Here is a 21,899-nt window from a genome sequence, read left to right as displayed (position 1 = left end):
AGGTCGATAGATAGGGAGAGAGAGATCGAGAGATAGTTAGATATCGCATTGGGCGTACTGAGGCATCGGAATGAAATATAAAATATGACATACATGCAACCACAGGAACGAGTAGTGCAAATCGTGATTCATGACAGACATTTCAACAAATCCGCACCAGGAATCTTGGACGCAGCCGTCTCACCTGGCCAAAGTCTCTCAAGTTGGGTTTGAAGTCACCAAGCGTGTGCCCGTGCCGATGCCCGCCCAGGGCCACCGATGGGAACAGGAGTGAGAGAAGAATGGAGTGCTATGGCACACCGAGTAGTGTCCGCTTCTGGCAATGCCCATCACACTTAGGCCGCTGGACTAAGGAAAACCAAAAAGTGGCTAAGAAGAATTCGAGCATTGCTTCCATTATGCCCGAGTGAGATGGGGAAGCACCGTGCTCACGTGCTACCGGACTCGCGCTGCGCTGTACTGGCACAAGGCCTCAGTAGCCAAACCTGCTCTGTGGTTGCTTCTGTTCCTGTCTGAAGAAGGCATTTCCTATTGGGCAGGACTGCCTTCTTCTGCATGTGGCAGGTCAGTGTCTAGAATGACACAGGGGACAAAAAAAAGGATGGTCTCAAATGTGCACGAGCTATAGCTAGTGGCTGAGATTACGACTAACATGAGAGTTCACCCTCCTGTGAGACACTACATGTTCAGAGGCACTCTAAGTACATTGAGATCACCTCCCACTAACACCTGACACTGCTCTCCTGACACTCTGCAAGTCATGGGGTATATTTCCGGGCCATTCACCAGACAGATCACCGCTGCCGGTAATGCCTGCCTACTTGAACGGGTAGGAGGCTCCGCAATTAATGAGTGAACATTCATCTGAAATGCATGCCACGGGGTAACCAGTTTCAAGTGGCTGCATAGCTACAGATGCATGCATCCGCTGAGCCTTCGCAGGCATCTGGGCTGGAAGCTATGGTCACGGGTTCAAATACCAGGAGATTCACATGTTTTTTATCCTTTCTAGGCAATAAAATGATGGCCATTGAGCTGGACATCTATGAACGCCGATTATCAATTACCAAAGATAAGAGACCCTCACCCCCCCCGAGAGAGTGAGAGATCTCCACGGTGGCAGAAACAAGCCGTCATGTTGTGCATGTGGAGTGTGGAGGCGGCACACACAACATATATACAGGTGCATGCACAGGATGCAAAAAGCATCCTGGGACACGCAGGGCACGCCACGAACACAAGGACTACCAGAAGACCGCATGTAGTAAATCATTTTACAATCGATTGCCCCCATCAATACAATTGATTATAAGCTCGGGCTGCACTATTGATCGTCTGACGCTATGAAGAAGACTACTTTCTGAACAGTTACGTGAGGGCGCGGGGGAGCATTATCTGCAGTTGTCAGGACTGTGTTAACACAAGCGCCGTCACAAAACTGAAAACGACCGCGCTGCTTTTCTTTAGTAACCTGATCCACGACATGACGAGGAAGGCAGCTGCACCCTGCGTGCCGCAGCTCTCTCCCAAGACCCAAACGCCATGGGAGTGAACATTTGAAGAAGAGGTGGGACATGCACCCGCCTTTGGCCATTTGCATGCTTTCATTATTGAAAGTCACACGCATTGGCCAATCAAATGTTTGGGCGGAGTCACACCCACACGGAGAAGTTTCGGGGAAGTTTGGAGTGCTCACAAGAAGCCTCCCATAGACCAGCGCATGTGCGCTGCTCTAGGCTTGACCTAAAAAGGGAGTTTTATTCTTGGTAAGGGGGTTATTTTGCCAAGTCGAATTTGCAATTTAAAACTGCATGAAGGCTGCAATGGTAGGGGGGGCGTGGCCGAGCCGAGCCACAAGATGGCCGCCGTGTAACGGGGCTCTGCCGGCCGGACACAAAATCTGTCAGCTTATCCGGACTATGCCCTCCTTTCCGAGCAGGGAAGATACGGCGTGAGGTGCCTGGGCGCCGAGGACTCGATGACTGCGTTCGCGGCCGAGATCGGTGGCGGCTATCCGGCGCGGTAGCTCTTTGCCGTGCCTGCGGCCTGCCTACGCCTCATTGAGCGGCAGGAATCGCTACGCAAGTCCCCGGTCTCGGGCCGAGGGTCCGGCACGGGAAGTGGAGAAGCCGAGAGAACTGGCGGAAGCGAGACTGGCCGAGAGGCGATGCCCCTGCCGGGGGATGGGCTGGATGCCTTTCGGGAACTTCGGAGGCGGGGGCCGAGCTGCCCGGTAGGCTGGTAGAACCTTACCGGCAAGGCACATCCTGCGCTGCTGGATTCGCCAATGCTCCAGACGACGGGGGGAATCGGCTGCAGCGCCCTGGGGGTATAACCCGACAGACTCCTGCCGGTGAGTGAAGCCTGGAAATCTGCTCACGGAGGTCCCGTGTCTGAAAATAAGAGTCTGCCGGCCGGGGACAGAGAAAGGTGCCTACGTGTGAGGAGCGGGGGGCCATACAGGAAGACTGATAACCTGCTGCGCGTTCGCTGTGAGCCCTCCGGAGACACCTGAGTAGACGCAGGCCCACGAACGGAGCGCGCTGAAGGACTGCTGCGACTTGCCGGCTGTGAGGCTCACCATTCGCCGTGAGAGCTGCGCAGTGGGACGCGAGGGGGAGAAAATCGAGGGCCTGGGCGACCCGGTGGTTTGGACGGGGCCCGAGGCCTGCAGCGATCCCTTGGGGCCATCTCCTCCCTCCTGAGACCCTTGTGAGATTTCTCCACCGCGGCGCCATGGGGAAGGCAGAAGCCAAGCAGCGGAAGCTTCCCTTTGAGAGGCAGACTGCCCGGAGCACTGTAACGGAGCCGGCATCGCAGACGGTGGTCCCTGAAACGCAGATGGAACCAACGCAGGAAGACGACGTCAAAAGCATGTTTCGTGACCTTAAGGGCTGCCTCAAGGAGATTGACGGCAAACTTGACTCCATGGCCCAGCGACTCAACGGAATATCACACAAAGTCGATCAGCACGAAGAGAGGCTTGCAGCGGCGGAGACTCGGATTACTGAGTGTGAAGAAGGCCTAGGTGAAACCCAAGAAAAACTACTCCGCATGGATAAAGTACTGGAAGTAATACGAGGGCGCAATGAGGATTTGGAAGCCCGCTCCCGCAGAAATAACGTACGCATTATTGGTATTGCGGAATCCACCAACATTGGCAATATGGAACAATTCATTGAGGGTATGTTCCGTGACCTGTTTGGAGCTGACCTGTCGCCCATGTTCTTGGTTGAACGCGCACACCGCGTGTTGGGACCACGCCCGGTACCGGGAGCACCGCCGCGCCCGATCCTTGCCCGCGTCCTAAATTATAGAGACAGAGACACGATCTTGAGGATGGCCCGGGAAAAAGGTGAGCTCAATTTCCAAAACATGGCCGTCTCTTTGTACCTTGACTTTACACAAGCTGTGCAGGCTGCAAGGCGGGAATTCCTGAAAATGGGGACTAAGTACGCCATGATGTACCCTGCCAAGTTGCGGTTTCAGCATAAGGGGAAGCCAATGGTCTTCCCGGAGGCGGCGGAAGCGCTCAAGTTTGCACGGCAGGCAGAGCGGTCGCATCGGGAGCGACGAGATGGTCGAGAGACTTCCCCGGTGTGCCAGCTGAGTGACATTGAGTAGAACGGTGCACCATCATAAGGGCTTCGCAGACCTGCAACGCTTTGGGACGCCATGCAGCTTGACTGTTAAGTATATGACCTGCTGCTGCCTTTGTCGGTCCTGGGGCCTAAAGCGACCAGGGGTTTGCAGAGAGGGGCTGAGGGGGGAAAATTGGACTAGGCACAGAGACTATTTCTGATCTTTGGCTGTGTAATGTGAAGGGAAAGGCGCGGGGCCCACACTGCTGTAAGTAGACAATATGTGAACGCAGAGGGCGGAATTGTTCGGCCACCCTGTCGCTATAAGACGGGGTAGTGTGCAGGTGACCCCACGCCCTCGCAGGGATGATTCCCGTGATGTTACTACAGGAACGCTATTGTGGGGTTGGGGTGGGGGGGGGGTACTGAATCTCAACCTGATTGGGGGGTTGGAGTGGGAGGTGGAGGGACTTGGTTGTTGTTGGTTGGGTTTATTTCACTGCCATCTTTTCTTATTCTATTTAGTGACGGCGCAGCACTGGCACAGGCCGACGCTATTTTGTTATTGACTGCGAGACATGATGCGCGAGGGTTCTCGCCACCTGCCCCGCCTCGGGCGCCACTGGGTGCCACTCCGCTGCACAGGACACGTCCAAATGCACATCCCTGACCGCGCTGCGCTGCCTGACATGGAATATCCGCGGCCTCAATGATCACCGCAAGATACGATTGACTCACGCGCATTTGACACGGCATCGCATAGACATATGTTTCTTACAGGAAACACATTTGACACAGATAGCCGGGGAGAAGCTTAGGAATGCTAGATGGGGCGAAATACACACTTCTGGCTGTTCCAGTTACTCCCGTGGAGTGGCTATTTTAATTCGAAAGGGACTGCCCTGGCAAACATTCAAGGTGCACGCCGACACGGAGGGGCGCTACGTCATATTGCTGGGGAAACTATTTCACATGCAGATAACACTTGTCAACACGTATGGCCCTAACACGGACGACCCGGGTTTTTTCCGTCACGTCTGGCATAAGGCGCAATCATTAGGCGAGGGGGCATGCGTCTGGGGCGGGGACTTTAATGCGGTGCTTTCGTTGGACTTTGATAGGGAGGGGGCGGCTCGCACACATCACCCACACGCGGCGGGTCTTATCCGTGGCCTAATGGAGGACTATCATCTGCTGGATTCGTGGCGGGTGTTGCACCCCGCGGTGAGGGAGGGCACCTGCTTCACCCCACACAGGGGAGCCTGGTCCAGACTGGATTTCTGGCTCTTAACCCCACAGGTACATGCATGGGTGTCTGAAGTTACTCACAGAGCGCGCACCCTCTCGGATCACTCCCCGGTGGAGCTGACGCTAAATGTCCCCAAACCATATATAACGCCCTTCACGTGGCGATTGCCGGCGCAGGCCTTGTTGGATCAGGTATTTCGTGAGGAAATATACCAACACATCCTTGACTATTTTGAGCTGAACACGGGGTCTGTGTCATCGCTGGGCGCCCTGTGGGACGCGTTCAAGGTGGTGATCCGAGGTCACTGCATTGCGGGTCAGGCCAAAGTACTGAAGGCCATAAGGGGTACACTCAAGGGGCTGGAAGACCGCCTACATGCTCTGGAGGTGCAGTACTGCTCGGACCCCTCGGCGACAGTTTTGGCGGAAACGCGCACCAAACTCACGGAATACCAGACTGAGGTGGATAGGGAGCTAAAATTTTTGACTAAGCATGCAATAGCCCGCCGATATGGGGAGGGAGATCGCCCGGGCAAAACGCTCGCCCACCTGCTGCGAACGCAAAGAACTTCCCCATTCATATCATCAGTTGCAACTCAGCGAGGGGACCACGCGCACACACCTTCCGAGATCCTGGACACATTTCGGACCTTTTATAAAGACTTATATCGTACCCGGGGGACGCCTCCGATGGAGGATCTATCTGGATACTTGGACACGATACAGCTAATATGGTTCAATGCGCACCAAAAAGGCTACTTCGATCGTCCCTTCGAGATAGAGGATGTTAAGGAAGCAATAGAGTCCTTGGCAGCCGGAAAAGCACCGGGGCCAGATGGCCTGCCGGCACAGTTTTATAAGGAATATACTGATCTCCTGGCCCCCAGACTATTGGCAGTATTTGCCGAGGCAGTGGAGGTTGGTACCCTCCCAGAGTCGATGAGAGAGGCTATCATAATCGCCCTCTTAAAACCGGACAAGGATGCACAGCAGTGCACTCCTATAGGCCGCTTTCCTTAACACTGATGCAAACATTTTTGCTAAAATGCTCGCGACGCGGCTGCAGCCGGTGCTGCCACTTATGATACGCCCAGATCAGTCGGGATTTGTGCCGGGCCGCTTGACATCTCCTAACCTCCGAACCCTCTTTGGGGTACTGCATTATCTGGCCCCACACGTTAAGGCCGCGGAGGTGCTGCTGGACGCCACGAAAGCGTTCGATTCCCTGGAGTGGGGTTTCCTGTTTCCTTTACTGCAGCGAATGGGTATGAGTGAGGCTTTTATTCGCTATATCAGGTTACTCTATACCAACATCACTGCCAGGGTGCGAGTAAACGGGCTAGTCTCTGCGCCCTTTGCCATTGGAAGGGGAACGCGGCAGGGCTGCCCCCTCTCACCCCTACTATTTGCGATCGCTACGGAGCCATTGGCAGCCCGCATTCGACAGCACCATGCGACCAGGGGCATTGGGTTCTCGTCAAGGGCACTGACCGTCTCACTATATGCGGATGACATTACCCTATATGTGACAGACCCGCAAGAAAATCTTTCCCCCATGACGAGGGAGCTGATACAATATGGTTTGCTGTCGGGAGTGGCCATAAATTGGGAGAAGTCGGTCATTCTGCCACTAACGGCCGGGATGACCCGCTTTGCTCCGGACTGCCCGCTGAAATGGGCTGACGGACCGGTGCGATACCTGGGGGTATGGATAAGCACAGACATGCAGCAAATATGGGCGGAAAATTATGGGCGGGCACTGGGCTGGATTGAGGAGAGGGTGAGCCGCTGGAAGCATTTGCCTCTTTCGCTGGCGGGAAGAATAGCTGTGGCCAAAATGGTCATTCTACCTAAGCTCCTATATTTATTTGTCATCATCCCGCTGCCCCTGACTGCTCACTTCTTGCGCCAAGTGCGCTCGCGGATGATAGAACTGGCATCGGGGGGGAAACAGCTGAGGGTGGCATGGGAGACCCTCACTCTCCCACAGCGACAAGGGGGCATGGCGGCACCGGACTTCTCGCTATATGCTTACTGTGCACAGGCACAGTTCTTGCACTACTGGGCACACCCCACACCGTTTCAGCCACATGTGGCGATAGAGATGGATAGAGCGGCCCCGCTACCACTAGCAGTGGCCCTATACACGCCATACAAGCGGAGATGCACGGAAATCGACCCGCTACATGCGCTTAGATGGGCCTGGGATGGGCTGCGACGTAGAGCCCAGCTGGACCTCCTCTACACCAGATCGGTGCCCCTGCGGGGGAACCCGATGTGGCCCTCGTTACCACACATGCAAACCGGGGAGCGAGCTGTGTCGCGGGGCCTTCGCAAAGGGGGGGACCTGTTCCCGGGAGATACGTTCCTCACGATGGAGCAGCTGTGTGGTGCGGAAGTTCCGACGATGCTTGACACACTACTTTACTATCGGCTTCGCCACACGTGCCGAAAGCTGTTTCCTACTTTTCCGACACCGCCACCGGATTTGCTTGCCCTGGAAAATGTGCTCACGGTGGAATCGGGGCGCAAACTAATATCCAGATTGTACGTGCGTATTCAAAGCAATCATCCCGTAGTGGTCCCAATGGCGCGTGGCATGTGGGTTGCGGAGCTGGGCGCCGACATCTCTGATGAACACTGGGATTTATGTTGTAGGCTCCTTGAGGTTTTGTCCCCCAACTACAGGCTCCGCCTGATCCATTTCAAATATATACATATGACGTATCGCACCCCTAGCCGGCTACATCGCATGGGCCTAAGAGACACAGAGAACTGCTGGCGCTGTAATGCACACGGGGCTACGTTTTTGCATATGGCGTGGGAATGTCCCACATTGGCGACCTTCTGGCGCTGCTAGGAATCTTGCACACGATCAAACCCAAACACCGTAAACTGCCGGCCATGCTAATATTGCTTGCCAAACGACAGGTTGCAATGCACTGGGGAGTTGCTACGTCGCCTAGCATTAGGGCATGGGTGAAAAGCGCAGTATACTGCTAGACACAGCTCACTTTGTACTGGGAACTAATGCCGATACGCTCACGACCGCATGATATATGGGAACCCTTCACACACTGGTTAGCGCGGACTACGCTCCAGGCACTGTAACTCGGGGCTATTCATTTGGACCGACTGGGTGTAGACGAAATTCGGAGCGATCGCAAGACACGGGGGTAGATATTGGTGGTATGGCTCCTGCGCAGGAGGGGAGGGGGCGGAGATGGGTGGACCAGGTGCATGTGGTTAAGCAATAATGAGGTGATGTCTGTCAATCCTATTGATGGCGTTGCACTGGTGGGGAGTTGTGTCGTCAATAACTTGTCATATGTACAAAGCAGTGAGTTGTATTGTTTATTGTTGCTGAAAATGCAAATAAAAAGAATTTAAAAAAAAAAGGCTGCAATGGTAGGCCTGAGACATGTTTTAAAGGGCTACTTAAGTGGGTGGCACATTAAGTGCTATAAGCGCACTAGCAGCATTTAATTTACCTGCCTGTGTATATAGTAATCCACTTTACTAGGGACTTATAGGTGAATTAAATATGCCAATTAAGTGTAAGCCAATTTGATCATGTTTTAGGGAGTTTTGCACAAGCACTGGTTAACAAGTGGTAAAGTGCACAGTCCTAAAGCCAACAAAAACGGGGTCAGTAAAAAAGAAAAGGAGAAGGCAAAATGTTTCTGGGACTACTGTCCGAGAGTGTCCGGTCTAACAAACCCAGAGAAGATTAACCACTATTACTTGCTGTTATCCCAAAAGGCTCCCCTTAGAGGCACATGGCAGAACCTTCTTGTATCTTGACAACTAGATCTAGCTGAAAGGAGGAAAATGAATGTGTGACCAGGTACTTTAACCTATAGTTATTTATATATTTCCATAGTTCAAGTAAGAATGGCCTCTACATGGGAGCGGTCAGGTTGCATCCTGCACAAGCTATTTTGCTGCCTCACCTAAATGAGTGGTGCTCATTGTTGTGCCCGGGTTAAAAGCCTCTCTACTCATGTTTTTACTGTTTGTTTGATAATGACATGCTTCCTGTGGAATATGGACAACAAGTTGATAACACATTGAGTGTAGCAGTTATGCAAATAACTGTTCTACAAAGAGGGTATGCAGATAGTATAGGATCAACTATAGCCAAATGCCATTGGCATAAATGTGGAGTGTTCCATCAGAAGCTACCTGAGCTGAATGTGTTCAGAGAAGAAGAAGGATGTCCCCACTTAGGAAGCTGCTGAGCATTGACACGATGAAGAGAGAAGCATGGTATGCTTCACATCAATGGCTGCAAAAAAGGAAAATGGGGAAGAAACCCACTGGGGAACTTGCTTCCTGGCACTTAACAAGATGCTTAGTATCTGATGCATTTTGGTCTTAATTTTAGGCAAAATTGTATCACAATAGGCCACGGCCTTGATGTAGAGGGACCAGTTGTACTGGTTAACAATTCTTTGACATCAGCAGAGAGAGACTTTAAGTTGTCTTTTGTCCCATTCATCTACAGCATTCAGTGTTTATCCCTTCCCCCAATCTTTCTCTTGCCTAAACGTATTTTAACAATATTGAACTAGCATGTTGTGCAAAAAGGAATACAACAATATTTATTGCTTGTTTGCATGTAAGTCATAACCAGGGTTTGTATGTTACGTATTGTGTCTGCCAGGGTGTGTGACCTAAATTTCTAACTATTTTCTGCATTTTCTTTCAGATATTAGCACTATGTCATATAGGTGTGACACAGCAGCTGAACCTGCACTGGCTCCACAAGGTAAGGTACAATCAAGCACTGTTCCCAGGTTTTAAGAATAAAGGTTATCATGCCATGTCTCTTAGTGAAGCCAAAGCTCTGAGAATTGAAGGAAATACTAGAGTATATAAAATTATGTTTTGCTAGTGTGGCAGCTAAGATTAAACAGTCACAACCCGTATTTCTGTTGTAAGGTACTCTAAAGACTTGGATTTCGTGTTGTAATTCTAAATCATCAGCCAGAGGAAATCTTGGACCCATAACTTGGTTTATAAACATTTAAATTCTGCAGTCATATGTGTAAGTTAAGGTGTGGGCACATGGATGTTTGCCATGGAGGCATAGAAACTGACTATTAAGAGTGTGGTGAACACCCAAAAAGTTTGAACTTTTTCTGTTGATAAGTGGCTTTTCACAGCTTATTTGCACACCGAGCTATAAGTGTCTAATATCCACCTATTCAGAGTTGGAGGTATGTATTGAAAGCACTGACATTTATAGATCCCCATGAACAGTCTATCCAAGTACTCCCATAGTCTGGGGACCTCAAAGTCCACATCTCCTCTGCAGAGCCAGGTGTATTAATTAAAAACGACCTGATTGATACCGGCCAGCGTTTTCAGCACATGTTCCGGCGGGCATCTGATATCAGTCATGGGGTCTTTAAGGACCTCCAACCTCAGGAGCCATGCCAGTACACGTCCAGCCCTATCACCATCCACATGTTGCCTAGCCACATATTCCACATAGTATAACTTCCTGAGTCTAGCAACCACTGCCCTATGTTCCTTTCTAAAAGGAGGGGTCACTTCATTGCTGTTCCCTGCGCTATTTCCTGCCTTTATCTTCGCCTACGATATGGCTTGTTCACGTTTGAGTATCTGTGTCCGCAGTACAAGTTTTACGCCATATGAGGTTTTGATACACAAGCCCTGTGTAACAGCTTTAAAGGAGTCCCACTCTCCCCCTGTCCTAGTGGCGGTCCCCTCATTTTGTATAAAGTAATTGGTGACATGTGTGCCCAGGGTATCACTAACAACCCTTTCTTGTAGTGCTGGAGTGTACAATTTTCAGGAGGGTATCTGTGCCTGCTGCCTGCCCCACTGTATTGTCATTTTAAGGGGATTGTGATCAAAAAGTGTTTGGCCCAGGTACTCAGTAGCAACGACTTGCGATGCTATGTGGAAGTTGCATCAGAGCAAGTCTATTTTAGTATGTAGGTGGTAGACTGGAGAGAAGAACGAGTACTCCCTTGTGTCGGGATGCATAGAGCGCTGTATGCCAGTCAGTTGTCGATTCATAAGACAGTTCCTTAGGGCATGTGCTGTCTTGGGCGTGAGTATTCCTTTCAGGGGAGTTAATGACCTGTCCAAGGTGATATCGTGCCCACTATTGAAATCGGAATGTATCAGATAGCACTGTCCAGGTGTGGCCATTCCCTGAACATTACAGGTGATAATGTTGTATGTAGGTAATTTTTAAAAGGGCGCGTTGTCATAGTGCGTCTCTGAGCTAACCCGTACCTCCACCGTGGGCTGATCCACTTTGGGCCCAAAGTAGTTCCACCCCCCACCATGCGACTTGTACAACATAATACTGCAGGTCCATGATATTTAAAGCCTACACAAAATCCCCAATTACCTCACCCTGGTCAGAACTAACTTAACTGGAGTTCGATTAACATGTTCCATCTGGAATCGGGGGGGAATTTCTTCGGTAGTCCGATGCCAAGTATGAGTGCATGAAGTCCAAGCTGCATGCAAGTGCGATACGTGCTCTCCCTCCTGCTCGGCAAAGAGGGCTGCAACTTTCTGCCTCTGGGGAAAAATAGTCAATGGAAGTCATCATACCATACCACTGGTCATATTATTTGATCCGCTGTCATCGGGGTAAGGAAAGGACCTGATCATAGCTCCACCTGAATGTTCTCCGGGGCCAGAGGCAAGGCCAGCTCCCATTATGGGGACCTGACCTCTGGGTTAGTCGATTTCGGAGATAGGCTTCAGCTCCACTACAGCTTTGGCATATTCATGCACTGCCTGTTCACTCATGAATTTACTCCTGGGTGGCCTGCACAATCGTCTTCTTGAGCGCTGACTTCTCCCACCTTCCTCCAGTTATGTGTCCCAGGTGGTCGCGTTATGCCCTTTGACTCCAGCCACTGCCAGGCATCAGCTGGTGACCTCAAAAACAAAATGTGGTGGTGTCATCCACGACCCGCAGTTTCACTGGGAACTTAAGAAAATATTTCAATCCCATTTGACATAGCTTTTGTTTAACTGGCATAAAGGATTCCTTAAGTCATTGAACTTCTGGTATAGTCTGGGTAAATGTTTACTGATCCATTTTGATCCTGTCAATAGCCCTTGGCAGAATGTTGTCTCAATCCCGGTAGTTAATCACTGGGTGAGGTGGGGAGCCTTGGGTGTGGAGGAGACTCTGCCTTGAACTTTGTGGGCTCTTTCTGTTGAAAAGAAAGTAGGTCACTTACCACTGAATACCTTATGGAGAAGCTAGTCCTCTAGGGACAGTTCCATATTGGGTCCTTCGGCTCCCTCTGGGAGACCCACCAGTCGAATGCTGTTCCGGCGCGACCGACCCTTCACATCCTCAGCTCTGTTGCTCAGTTGGAGACTTCTGTTTGTAGGGCTTTAATGTGGGACTGCAACTCCCCCAGTGTGGGGTGCATCCCTGCTGAAGTAGACTTGTTCACCTCCACTCTGTCTGTCTCTGAGGTCAGCTTGGTCAGCTCTCAAGAAGCCCATATCAACCACCAATGCATTTGATTTAGGCTCCAGGGTGTTTCTTTTTTATTTTTACATCCTTTATGGCCCTTGAGTAGGTCATCCAAGCTTCCCCCTATTCCTGTGGGGTAGTTGGAGAGGCTCACCCCACCAACCCCATTTAAGAGGGAGAAGGTGGGTGGGTTCAATCCCCCCATCTACACCACTTTTGGTGAGTCAATATTTTACTATCTTCAAGTTATCAGTGAGCAAATGGAGTGAGGTACATAGGCACTGAGAACCCCGACAATTCTGATAGTCAAAGGTTGATTATAGTATGCTAGGATTGTTGCACAATGGGGCATAGGTCTCCACCAGTTCATTGCATTTGTTTCAGCCCAGCCAGTAGAGTGCCTCCGGTGTAATATTGAGGAGCGCAGGGGTCAGGTGAGGGACTGCAGGTGGGTCTCCCTCAGTGACCCTCCCAGCCAGCCTTGCAATGCTCTGCAGTGGGGGTGAATTCGCCAAAACCTTACTGCAGCACCCTTACGCCATTCGCTAAGTGTGTAGATCGTTCTCAGGGTCTCTCCGATGATATGCAGGGGAGACACAGCTTGCCGTTCCTGTGCGCTAAATCCAGGACTCACAACTGTGTCACCTGGGGTTTTGAGGCCAATATCTGGGGCCCAGTAGGTCTGTGTGCAGTGAATGTGCCATTGCACCCCAGTGGTGCTGCCCCACTGCTTGGCCGGGCTTTTGCCTGTCCACCAGTAAAAGTAGGCCCCTGCGGGGACTCTGTTGAGACTACCGCTGTTAATTTCTGGGACTGGTGTTGTAGGGCAGATTGCCACAGGAGGACTGCAGGCTCCCAAGGTGACCCTAGTGTCTCCCTCGTTCAGATACCAGTTCACAAGGGGGAGGCTAAATATGGTTGCCCTGTAGCGGCTGCCGCAGACAGTCCCTGGGGTGAGCATTGGGAATCAGGCCCCCGCCGTCCGGCTGACTCTCATACTTCTTCCCTACTTGGGTGGCAGACCCCGAGGAAGGTGACTTGGTACGGTGCTCAGGACTCTGAGGCGCAGAGGGGAAGCTACTCTAATGGCGTCCCTCTGGTCAGGCCCAAACGGCAGAGGGTCGCATCTCCAGTTCCGCTCAGGTCACTGCTCCCAGTCTCCCTGTGCTGCAGCTGGGCACCCATGATCGGTGCCGCAGGTCACAAACCAGACTCCAAATGCAGCCAGGAAAGTGTTTCTCATGTGCAGGCCCCATCTCTTACATGTGGTACTCGAGGCTGCAGCTTCAGGCTTGGTTGTGCTGTGGCGCTTGGACAGTCGGTGTGCCATCATAAGCAGTGCCTTGACAAGCAGAGCTGGGTCGGACGAGTCCGTGGCGATCGCCGTCACCCTCCATGCGGCACGTGAGCCGTCAGGATGTTGCCGGGCTGGCTTGCGACAAAGTGGTCCTCCACTCTCCGTCCGCTCCAGTTGCCATCTTAGCCACACACCCTTTATAATCCCTTCCTATACTTAGTAAAACCTATTTGCAGAATACAAGAGAAATTTTATTAACATGTTAAGTCAACTGTGCAGACAGTGTGTGCAAGTATTGGGTGAGCATAACACACCATCCTCAAGGTCTTGTGTTAAGATGTGATTGTGAAGAGTACAGAAGTAGTTGGGAAGCTTGATAACAAAGAATATCCTTCCCTACTGAAATCATTTCCTGTGAGACTTCCCCATCGCCGATCAGTAGAGGCAGTTTTAGTCTCACTCATGTAGCTCTGTTTAAGCCCTCTGATGGCCCAGAGTTCTTCCTTCCTATTTCTTGGTCATTCGTGTATGAATTTGGATCCCTGTGATCTCTACAGTATCTGTACCCTTGCTTTCTGTCTTTGTTGTTACATGACCTTTTATTTTTCTTCCTTTAGTGTTCTGTCCTAAGGTTATATCTAGTGTTCATATCATATTCACAACCAACATATTAAGGCAAAATCTTTACAATCATTAATTGAGTTCAGCCATTTTGTATTTGATGTGTTCTTCTTCAGAGAATGGTCCATACGGATTGCCTATAGATGCTTGTTCGCTTACATGCCACAAAGCAAATGAAATGACTCCTACTATTCATTCATATATTTTCCTAAGCATTCACTAATTCTGTTGCTTGTTTTTTAGTATGTTTTGTGTACTTTGGTGGCACCATCATTTAAGCAGCCATCCTTAAATCCTGCACACCTAGTGGCATGAATACTATACTAATATGTCAAATTGCTTTGTTTTTCCTACTGTTACTTACCCATCATATTTTATTTTGTAATGAACAATTTGATCATCGATAATGTATCCATAATTTATTTTTACTCCGTCTAGATAAGAAACATGGTTCTGCATTATGAAACCTGGCACAATGTGAGTCCTTGAACCTCTCCAGGTGGGAATGAGGACGGCCTGCACCAGTAACAGCAATGTGCCTTGTGCAGCTGTGGTGCAGTGGTTCATAGGCCCTAATGCATAGAGTGCATAAGGACAGAACATTCTTTTAGTGATGTAGAGGTGGCCACCTTTAACAAGGGTTCTAATAGTACTTCCCAAAATGCCATTCATTGATAAGCCCTTCTGTATTAACAATGAAGGAATGTATTATCCCCAAATCTTTAAAAAAAACACCAGATCGTCTCTAGTTTATGAGGTCAGATTCCTGCAGATCAGACACTTCCAAACTTTACCCTTCCCATGCTTTTTGTGGTTTATTCTGTTCACCTTGCATACTTTCCCCATCTATAGAGTAAGGAATGTACAGCGCCATTACAGACAGAAATATTTATTTGCACTCATCAGACAATCAATGAACTGATGCATACAGGATAAGCTGAATTTGTAGCTCAATTGGTTGATATCTCAATTTATAGCTCAATCGTTTGAGAACCCTATTGGGTCAAGCAATCTTGCATTGCACGATAATGTTTTTTTATCATGCAGGAAATTGCATGGCTAGATACTCCTAAAGAATGATTAGGCTCAAATGACTTTTTTTTAATGTAAACATACCAAATCTATTTTAGAGTAAGCGTATGAGTGTGAAATGTGTTCCTGAAGTAGTCTTCAGTGCCAAATTTCTCTCCCGTGCCGGGCCTGTGGTCAATGAGTTCTTATACTCATGGGTTGAATAATGTTACGTTAGGTTTTGTTATAATATGTTGTATAATGTCATGTGTAGTTGTATCGTGCACAACTCACCTGGGAAGGTATCCTGGTACTGAAGCAGGAGCAGTATGGGCTGAGCCAAGGTCTGGGCGAGGTGCAGTGCCAGGACCTCAGTTTCTTGCGGAATTCAAGAACTAAGGAGGCGGTACTGATGTGCAGGGGCTGGTCATTGGTCGGTTTGGGCTGTAGGAGTGAGTTAGGAGAAGGCACGACCACCGGATCTGGCTCTGCATATGCGGGGGGTGAGGTGCGAGTAGGAGTCAGCCGAGCGGAGATGTCGAGTAGGTTTGTGGAAGTTTATTTGGTGGTTGAAGTATGTGGGTTCAAAGTTGTGTAAGACTTTGTATGTGTGTGTAAGGAGCTATCACATCATTAGGAGTTTACACAAGAAATCATATCCAGTTAAAATGATTACCAGATTTTGATATTAGTAAATATAAACCTGGATATGCAGACCAAATAAGAATAATTAACAGTGATGGTTTTACTTCGATGTTGACAACTTGCCCGATCTGCATTTCTAATTTGGAGCAATTGCTCCCTCATCAGCAAAAGTGACATAGAAAGCAGATTACAAAGTCACACTCTGTAAGATGCTACAGGGAAGGGAAACAGTCCTGAAGACCTGAAGCATGAATCATAATTCACATTGACAACAATATTAAGAAATGGGGTGAATCTTAGGCTCAAAGCTATAATTCTTGTAGGTAGCAATTATACCCGCAATATTAACATCAGTGCAATTAAACAAATCACTGATGCAGAGAAATTAAAGCTTGTAGCAAGGGAATCACTATGCAAAGCAGGTAATGTATTGCGGATCATTGAAAAAGTACCTCCTGTCAGTAGGCTCCGCAGCCCGCTTTACTAATGCAGACTATCAAAACTCGTTTAATGGTGAGTTAATCATAGCCACGGGAAAAGAAACACTTGAAGATGGAAGTTGAAAAATTTGTATTTGAACTTCTTGTACAAGCGAGTAGTACATTTCTCTTATTGTATGTTCCTCATTACTGATTCTGTGATATATGGTCATGAAAGTTTCTTGTATTCACTGAATTGAGTGTGCTAATCGTCTCCCGTTAGGCATAATTTGTCTCCTGTTAGGTATCATTTGTATAAATTCTGCAGGTTTTTGCCTTCCTTTTACCCAATGTCCAGTGTCGTTTGTTAGGGACCTCTAATGTCTCTGTACTGTTTTTAGGTCTCGCCTAGCGACGCAACGCATGCGCTGCACGCTTGCGAGATCTATTTTTGTCCGTTTTCTTTTGGAAGTGGGGTTGGTGACCGGCCTGTCTCCCTTAGTCCCAGCCCACCCGGACTGGACTCGTCGTCTGTTGCTTGTCATGCGTGATGTGTCTAGTGACTGACACAAACCCCGGGAGCTTCCCCAGCATACGAGGAAGAGACACAACACCACTTGATTCAACGTGGGTTAAGCGGAAGGGCTGCTGCTCCGAGGTACCCTTGCAAATGACCTTACAGTGGCCCCCCCATGTCACCCTATTCATATGGGTTGGATTCAGAGCACAACCCCTTCCCCCTTACAGAACCCCACCCTAGGGAAACAGCTCACTCTCCAGAACCAAATCACACGCTCGAGCCAGGGGCTGACGGCTACTCCTTGCACTAGGGAAGATGACCTGCGAGCCAAATCAGACAAGTGCAGACGTGTCTGCTGACATCACGCGTCAAGAGGCCACGTAGGATGGCACTATGTGGAAAAATTTATAAAATAACTCATCTAACATCCATCTCAGCTAGAAATCAGCGCGCGCCTTGGAATACCTCTTCGCCAGAAGAGCTACTGTAGAATCTTGCGGCTGGGAGACTTACAGAATCGAGAGAAATCAAACTAGTAATGACGAAAGTGTCTCGAAATTGTGATAAACTCGGCGGAGATTTTACAGAAAATTTTCAGTTAAGAGCGAGATTATATAAAAGACCTTGGAATAGCGTGCACTTCCACGCTGCTCACTTTGCAAGAAATATGCTGAATTCTTCGGTATTAATACAATCGTTGTTCCCGTCTTTGTCCTGCTCTGTATTCATAGCAGGCTCTAATTATGGTATTGTATTGTATGTGCATTTATACAGCTCCTACTATCACTGACGAGGTGCTAAAAGTAGGACAGCCTCTGGTGTAAGTGAGAATCGGCTCAGACAGAGGGCACTTGGCTCAGGGGTTTAGCTATCAATGGTGCAGGAGGTGCTGTTGCACTGGGATCCAGGGGTCTCAGTGGACCACTGTACCCCGCTTATACCTGTCTTTTAACAGCCAATCCAGGGAATGTGGGGGCATTTTCCTTCTTTGCACAATGGCCGGTGTCAGCCTTGTTACACCACTGCTTTGACCACGTCATTACCTGCATGTATATTCTTGTGTTTTTTAACGCCACCCTCTGTGCTTTCACTTATGCATTGAGGCTGTCCAGCAGCGGCTGCCCTTCTACATGAACCTGACGGGTGAGTGGGGCGAAGGGGGACAGATAGAATTGTGACTCGGTGGGCATATTATATTTTTTCGCACTAAGGAAAGTCTGTGTATTTCTGTCACTTCCGCAGTATTCGATGTCTTTCTATCTCCGTTCTTGAGAGAAATTCGATATATTGTTTTTATTTTATTTTTTACTTTCGTGATGCTCCGATCTTTGCCCCTGCTGCCATCTTTCTGTTCCTTCACTAGTTTTATAGTGAGAGAATCTTGCCCTGTTCGAATGGAATGACCCTTTCTGAAAGGACAGTGTGATTGAAAAGTAATCATGCCCTCAGGAGCGTTCTCATGACGTCCACGATGACATCACACTCCACTGATGTATTGATCTAACCCCAATGGGCAGTGTAACGCCACAAGATGCTCTTGTAGTTCCCAGGGAGGGACACAACTGCTTCTAGAGTTATGCTGATGAGCTTGGGCATGCCAAGAAACACTAATTTTTTCAGACATTTCCATGCACTGTTCTGTTTGTTAACTCTTCTATCTCTATTACGTGTTGAGTGCAATACATGCATGTATAAACAAGCATTTGCAATGCAATAGGTCTCGCATTTAGGCGAGTTTGAGCTATTTACATTGTAAATGACATTGCCTTTTATTTTTGTTTTGCTTTTTAAAACCTAAATAAAAGGCATTGTCATTTACAATGCCAATAGCTTAAATTCGCGTAAATGAGAGACCTATTGCATTGCAAATGCTTGTTGAACTTAGTCACCATTCCTTCGTCCCTTGCACTGTCTTTCACTAGACATGTCTTTTCGTTCAAGCTTTTACTCTGTTCAGTGCTAAATGGGGGCAGCGCCTCTCTCAATGTATAGTCTCCAATATATTCTCTCTGTCGCTTCAGTCAAAATAGCGATTGCTTTTTCAACATGTAAGCAATCTGTACCCATTTGCTGTATTAAACAAGCATTGGCATAGCCAATAGGTCTCGCCTTTGGAACCTTATCAGTATTTAGTTATGCAGTACAATATCCTTTGTGCAACAACATAAACTGTTGCATGGCTAAACACTTATAGGGTCCCAAAGGCGAGACCTATTGGCTATACCAATGCTTGTTTTAGCAGTCTGGGAGGCGATTTGGCGGTTTCTGCGTTGTTCAGATGCCGCCAGTGGGTGCCTGAGTGGCCTTTCTGGAGGCAGATGGGCCTCAATTACCTCCCTTTTATCAAAGGGCAGAGGTGTCGCTCCCTTTCTCTTGCTGGGGCCGGCCCATTAACATATGCATATTGAGCGGGGGCCGGAGCAAAAGTGGCCTCACTTTTGTTTCACCAGTGTTAGCTAATCCGTGCATTTCCCCCCCCCTTTTTTTTTATAAAACTTCGCCGAAGCAGTGTTTTGCAAAGGCAATATGAAAATGTGGGCCACTTTTCTTTAGCGTGCCCAGGACGATTTTTAATCCTAATCCAACCCTGGCTGCAGGGGAGTGTTAGATATTAATACCCGAGAGAAGTGCCTTTATGGCTGCCTCATGTTTCTTGACCAGGGTACCAAAGTCTCTTGTTGCTGCCATGCAGTCTGGTGATGAAGTGTAGGTAACAGGGAGGCCATGCCGGCGACTTGGTGGCAGGTGGGGTTGGAAGCAGCTGCCCGTTGCTGGCATTTGGGTATCTCTGGCACTGCTCTTGGCACCCATCACTGCAGGGGCAATGAAGGCGACAGCAGAAATAGAAAGTGAAAGGGATCTAAGAATCGGAACTAGCTTCTGTACTTTACATTCCCTAAGCCCTTCAGCCGTGGATGGGCATCTGTTGTGGGGCTAAGGATGTCAAGTCACTGACGGGCGGCCACAGGGTGTGTGATGTACCTTTCATTGGCTTTCAGCACTGACTGCAAGGGGGTACTAGTACGAAGCACTAATTATAGGATGAGCCCCTTGAAGCTACTCTGAGGTAAGGGTGTTGCATGATCGCCAATCACCAAGACTGCTTCCGAATACCTTGACTGATCCAAGAACGCCCTAGTATCCATCCGCTTTCAGCAAACAGGTACCCACTCGGATGGCTTTGTACCATCAGATTTACTCTTCGTGTGCAAAAGGGTTGTGTGTCTACCCAAAGTATGTGAAATGCCACCACTGGGGTTCTGCTAGAGTGTGCATGCCGCATTCCTTCCACAATCTCTAAGTTTCTCTCTGAAGTTCAGATCCAGTTATCAATCCCACCCTAAGATTTCCTTCTTGATCATTGGCAGCACATGATAATGCAAGTATCGTGCCACGTCACCTTATGTACACACTCACTTGGGTGGAAGTAGCTACTGCTAATGCATTTTGAGAAAGACGTTTTAAATGGGGAAACAGCCACTGCAGCGCGTCCGTTTCCACGCATCACTTAACCACGCATGCATTACAACGCATGCGTGGTTACCACGAATAGCCTTAACCACGCATACCCTTACTACGAGATACGTAGGAAAAGCATGTGTGTTAAAGGCTAAAATTAAAAAAAGGGGCTGGGCGGGTGCCCCCCCCAAAAAAAATGTGTGCAAATAAAAGGGGCTGGGGGGGGGGGTCAACAACAAGCGCTGAAAGACAAGCGCGGCCCATGGCAGCAAAAGTTAAAGTCCATCTACAGTGTTTACCTTACGGGAGCGAGCAGTGGCAGGCGTGAAAATTGCTCCTGCAAAGTTAACGCCGTACATGCACGAGGGCTCATTGGAAACAGTGCAGTACATGAACGAGTTTCCAAAAAAGTATGGAGTGATTTCAAAAGGTCACTCCAAAGCAAACTGACCTAAAAAAGAGGGCTGCCCCAAGACTTTCGCGGTTCATGCTTGTGCTGGGGAGAGCACAGCAGAGAAAGATAGAATATGTCAAACCAGAGACGCCTGTGCCACCTCTCGAAAGGTGCTCTGCCAGGCAATGCCACCTTGTCATGGTGTAGGTGCCAAATTTGCACCTATGCACTGCTTGTTTTAGTAAGTGTCTGTGGCCTCTTCTGTAATATGTAAGTGCCCAAGGCTTAATTTGTAAAAGAATGAGTGCTGGTGCCCAAACGTGTGCTTAGAAGCCCACGGCCAGTGCTATTAAATGGTTTGCCGGATGCACAGTCTTGAATCCACCTCTTGCCTTTTTTATTCCATACTAGACACATCCCCCCCTTTATCTCTCTCTTTCAGGCTCCTGCTCTTTGCCTTTGTGACTATTTTTCTGTCATTCACTTCCTCCTCCTTTTCCCATTGTTTTTTCCCTCTCTTCCTCTCGGTCAATTTTTGATGAGGAAAAATAAGTGCTGGTCCCCCAAAAATGAGTGCCGGTGCCCCCCACCAGTAACCACCAACTCACATTAAGCACTGAAAGTCCACAAACAGTCACAAACATCAATTTCACCTCCAGGGCACTTCCATAATCCAGCTCCTGATCTCTGCCTAAATCAAGAAAGTGGAGTCCTTTTAATATCTGTTTTCAGTATCGCCCTCGAGACTCTAGTTATTTTTTTAAAGCGATCCATTAAAATGTGAATTTCCTCATTTGATCTTTTTTATAATCCATATTGGTAAACCATGAAATATATATTACATCATATGTATATATGCAGATGTGCTAAGTGTAATATGGTGTTTATGACTATTGTTGATTGTTTGGAGGGGCTATGCCACATGAGAGGTAACGCTTTGAGTGTATCATGATGCCTTTCCTCTCCAACAATGGCAATAAATAGCTTATTATACCCTGAGTATCTATCTACCTATGTGTATATATATATATTTCATGGCATAACTATGGCATAAGAAGTACATATGCCGCTGCATAGAGGGTAGTATGCTATTTATTACCATTGTTGAGTGTGCGGAGGAGCCATGAATCATGACAGGCAAAAATCCTCCCCTCCATTAACAGTGGGAAGAAATAGCATATTATATTCCACACTTTTTCATGTGTGTTTATTTTAACA

At 48.6% G+C, this 21,899-nt stretch overlaps 1 protein-coding gene across 2 annotated transcripts in view; it reads left to right on the top strand.

The window, feature by feature from the left end:
- GDPD5 (glycerophosphodiester phosphodiesterase domain containing 5) overlaps window positions 1-21,899 on the top strand; it is a 795,759-nt gene that overhangs the window by 568,001 nt on the left and 205,859 nt on the right. For both annotated transcript variants that reach the window (XM_085623289.1, XM_085623290.1), the window contains exon 5: window positions 9,541-9,600. In XM_085623289.1, coding sequence (XP_085479415.1) covers window positions 9,541-9,600 — 60 coding nt within the window. The remainder of the gene's footprint in view (window positions 1-9,540; window positions 9,601-21,899) is intronic.

Source organism: Triturus cristatus, chromosome 8 (assembly GCF_964204655.1).
Source record: "Triturus cristatus chromosome 8, aTriCri1.1, whole genome shotgun sequence".
Lineage (NCBI taxonomy): Eukaryota > Metazoa > Chordata > Amphibia > Caudata > Salamandridae > Triturus > Triturus cristatus.
The sequence above is the reverse complement of the archived record's forward strand: the minus strand, read 5'-3'. Positions and strand labels throughout refer to the sequence as shown.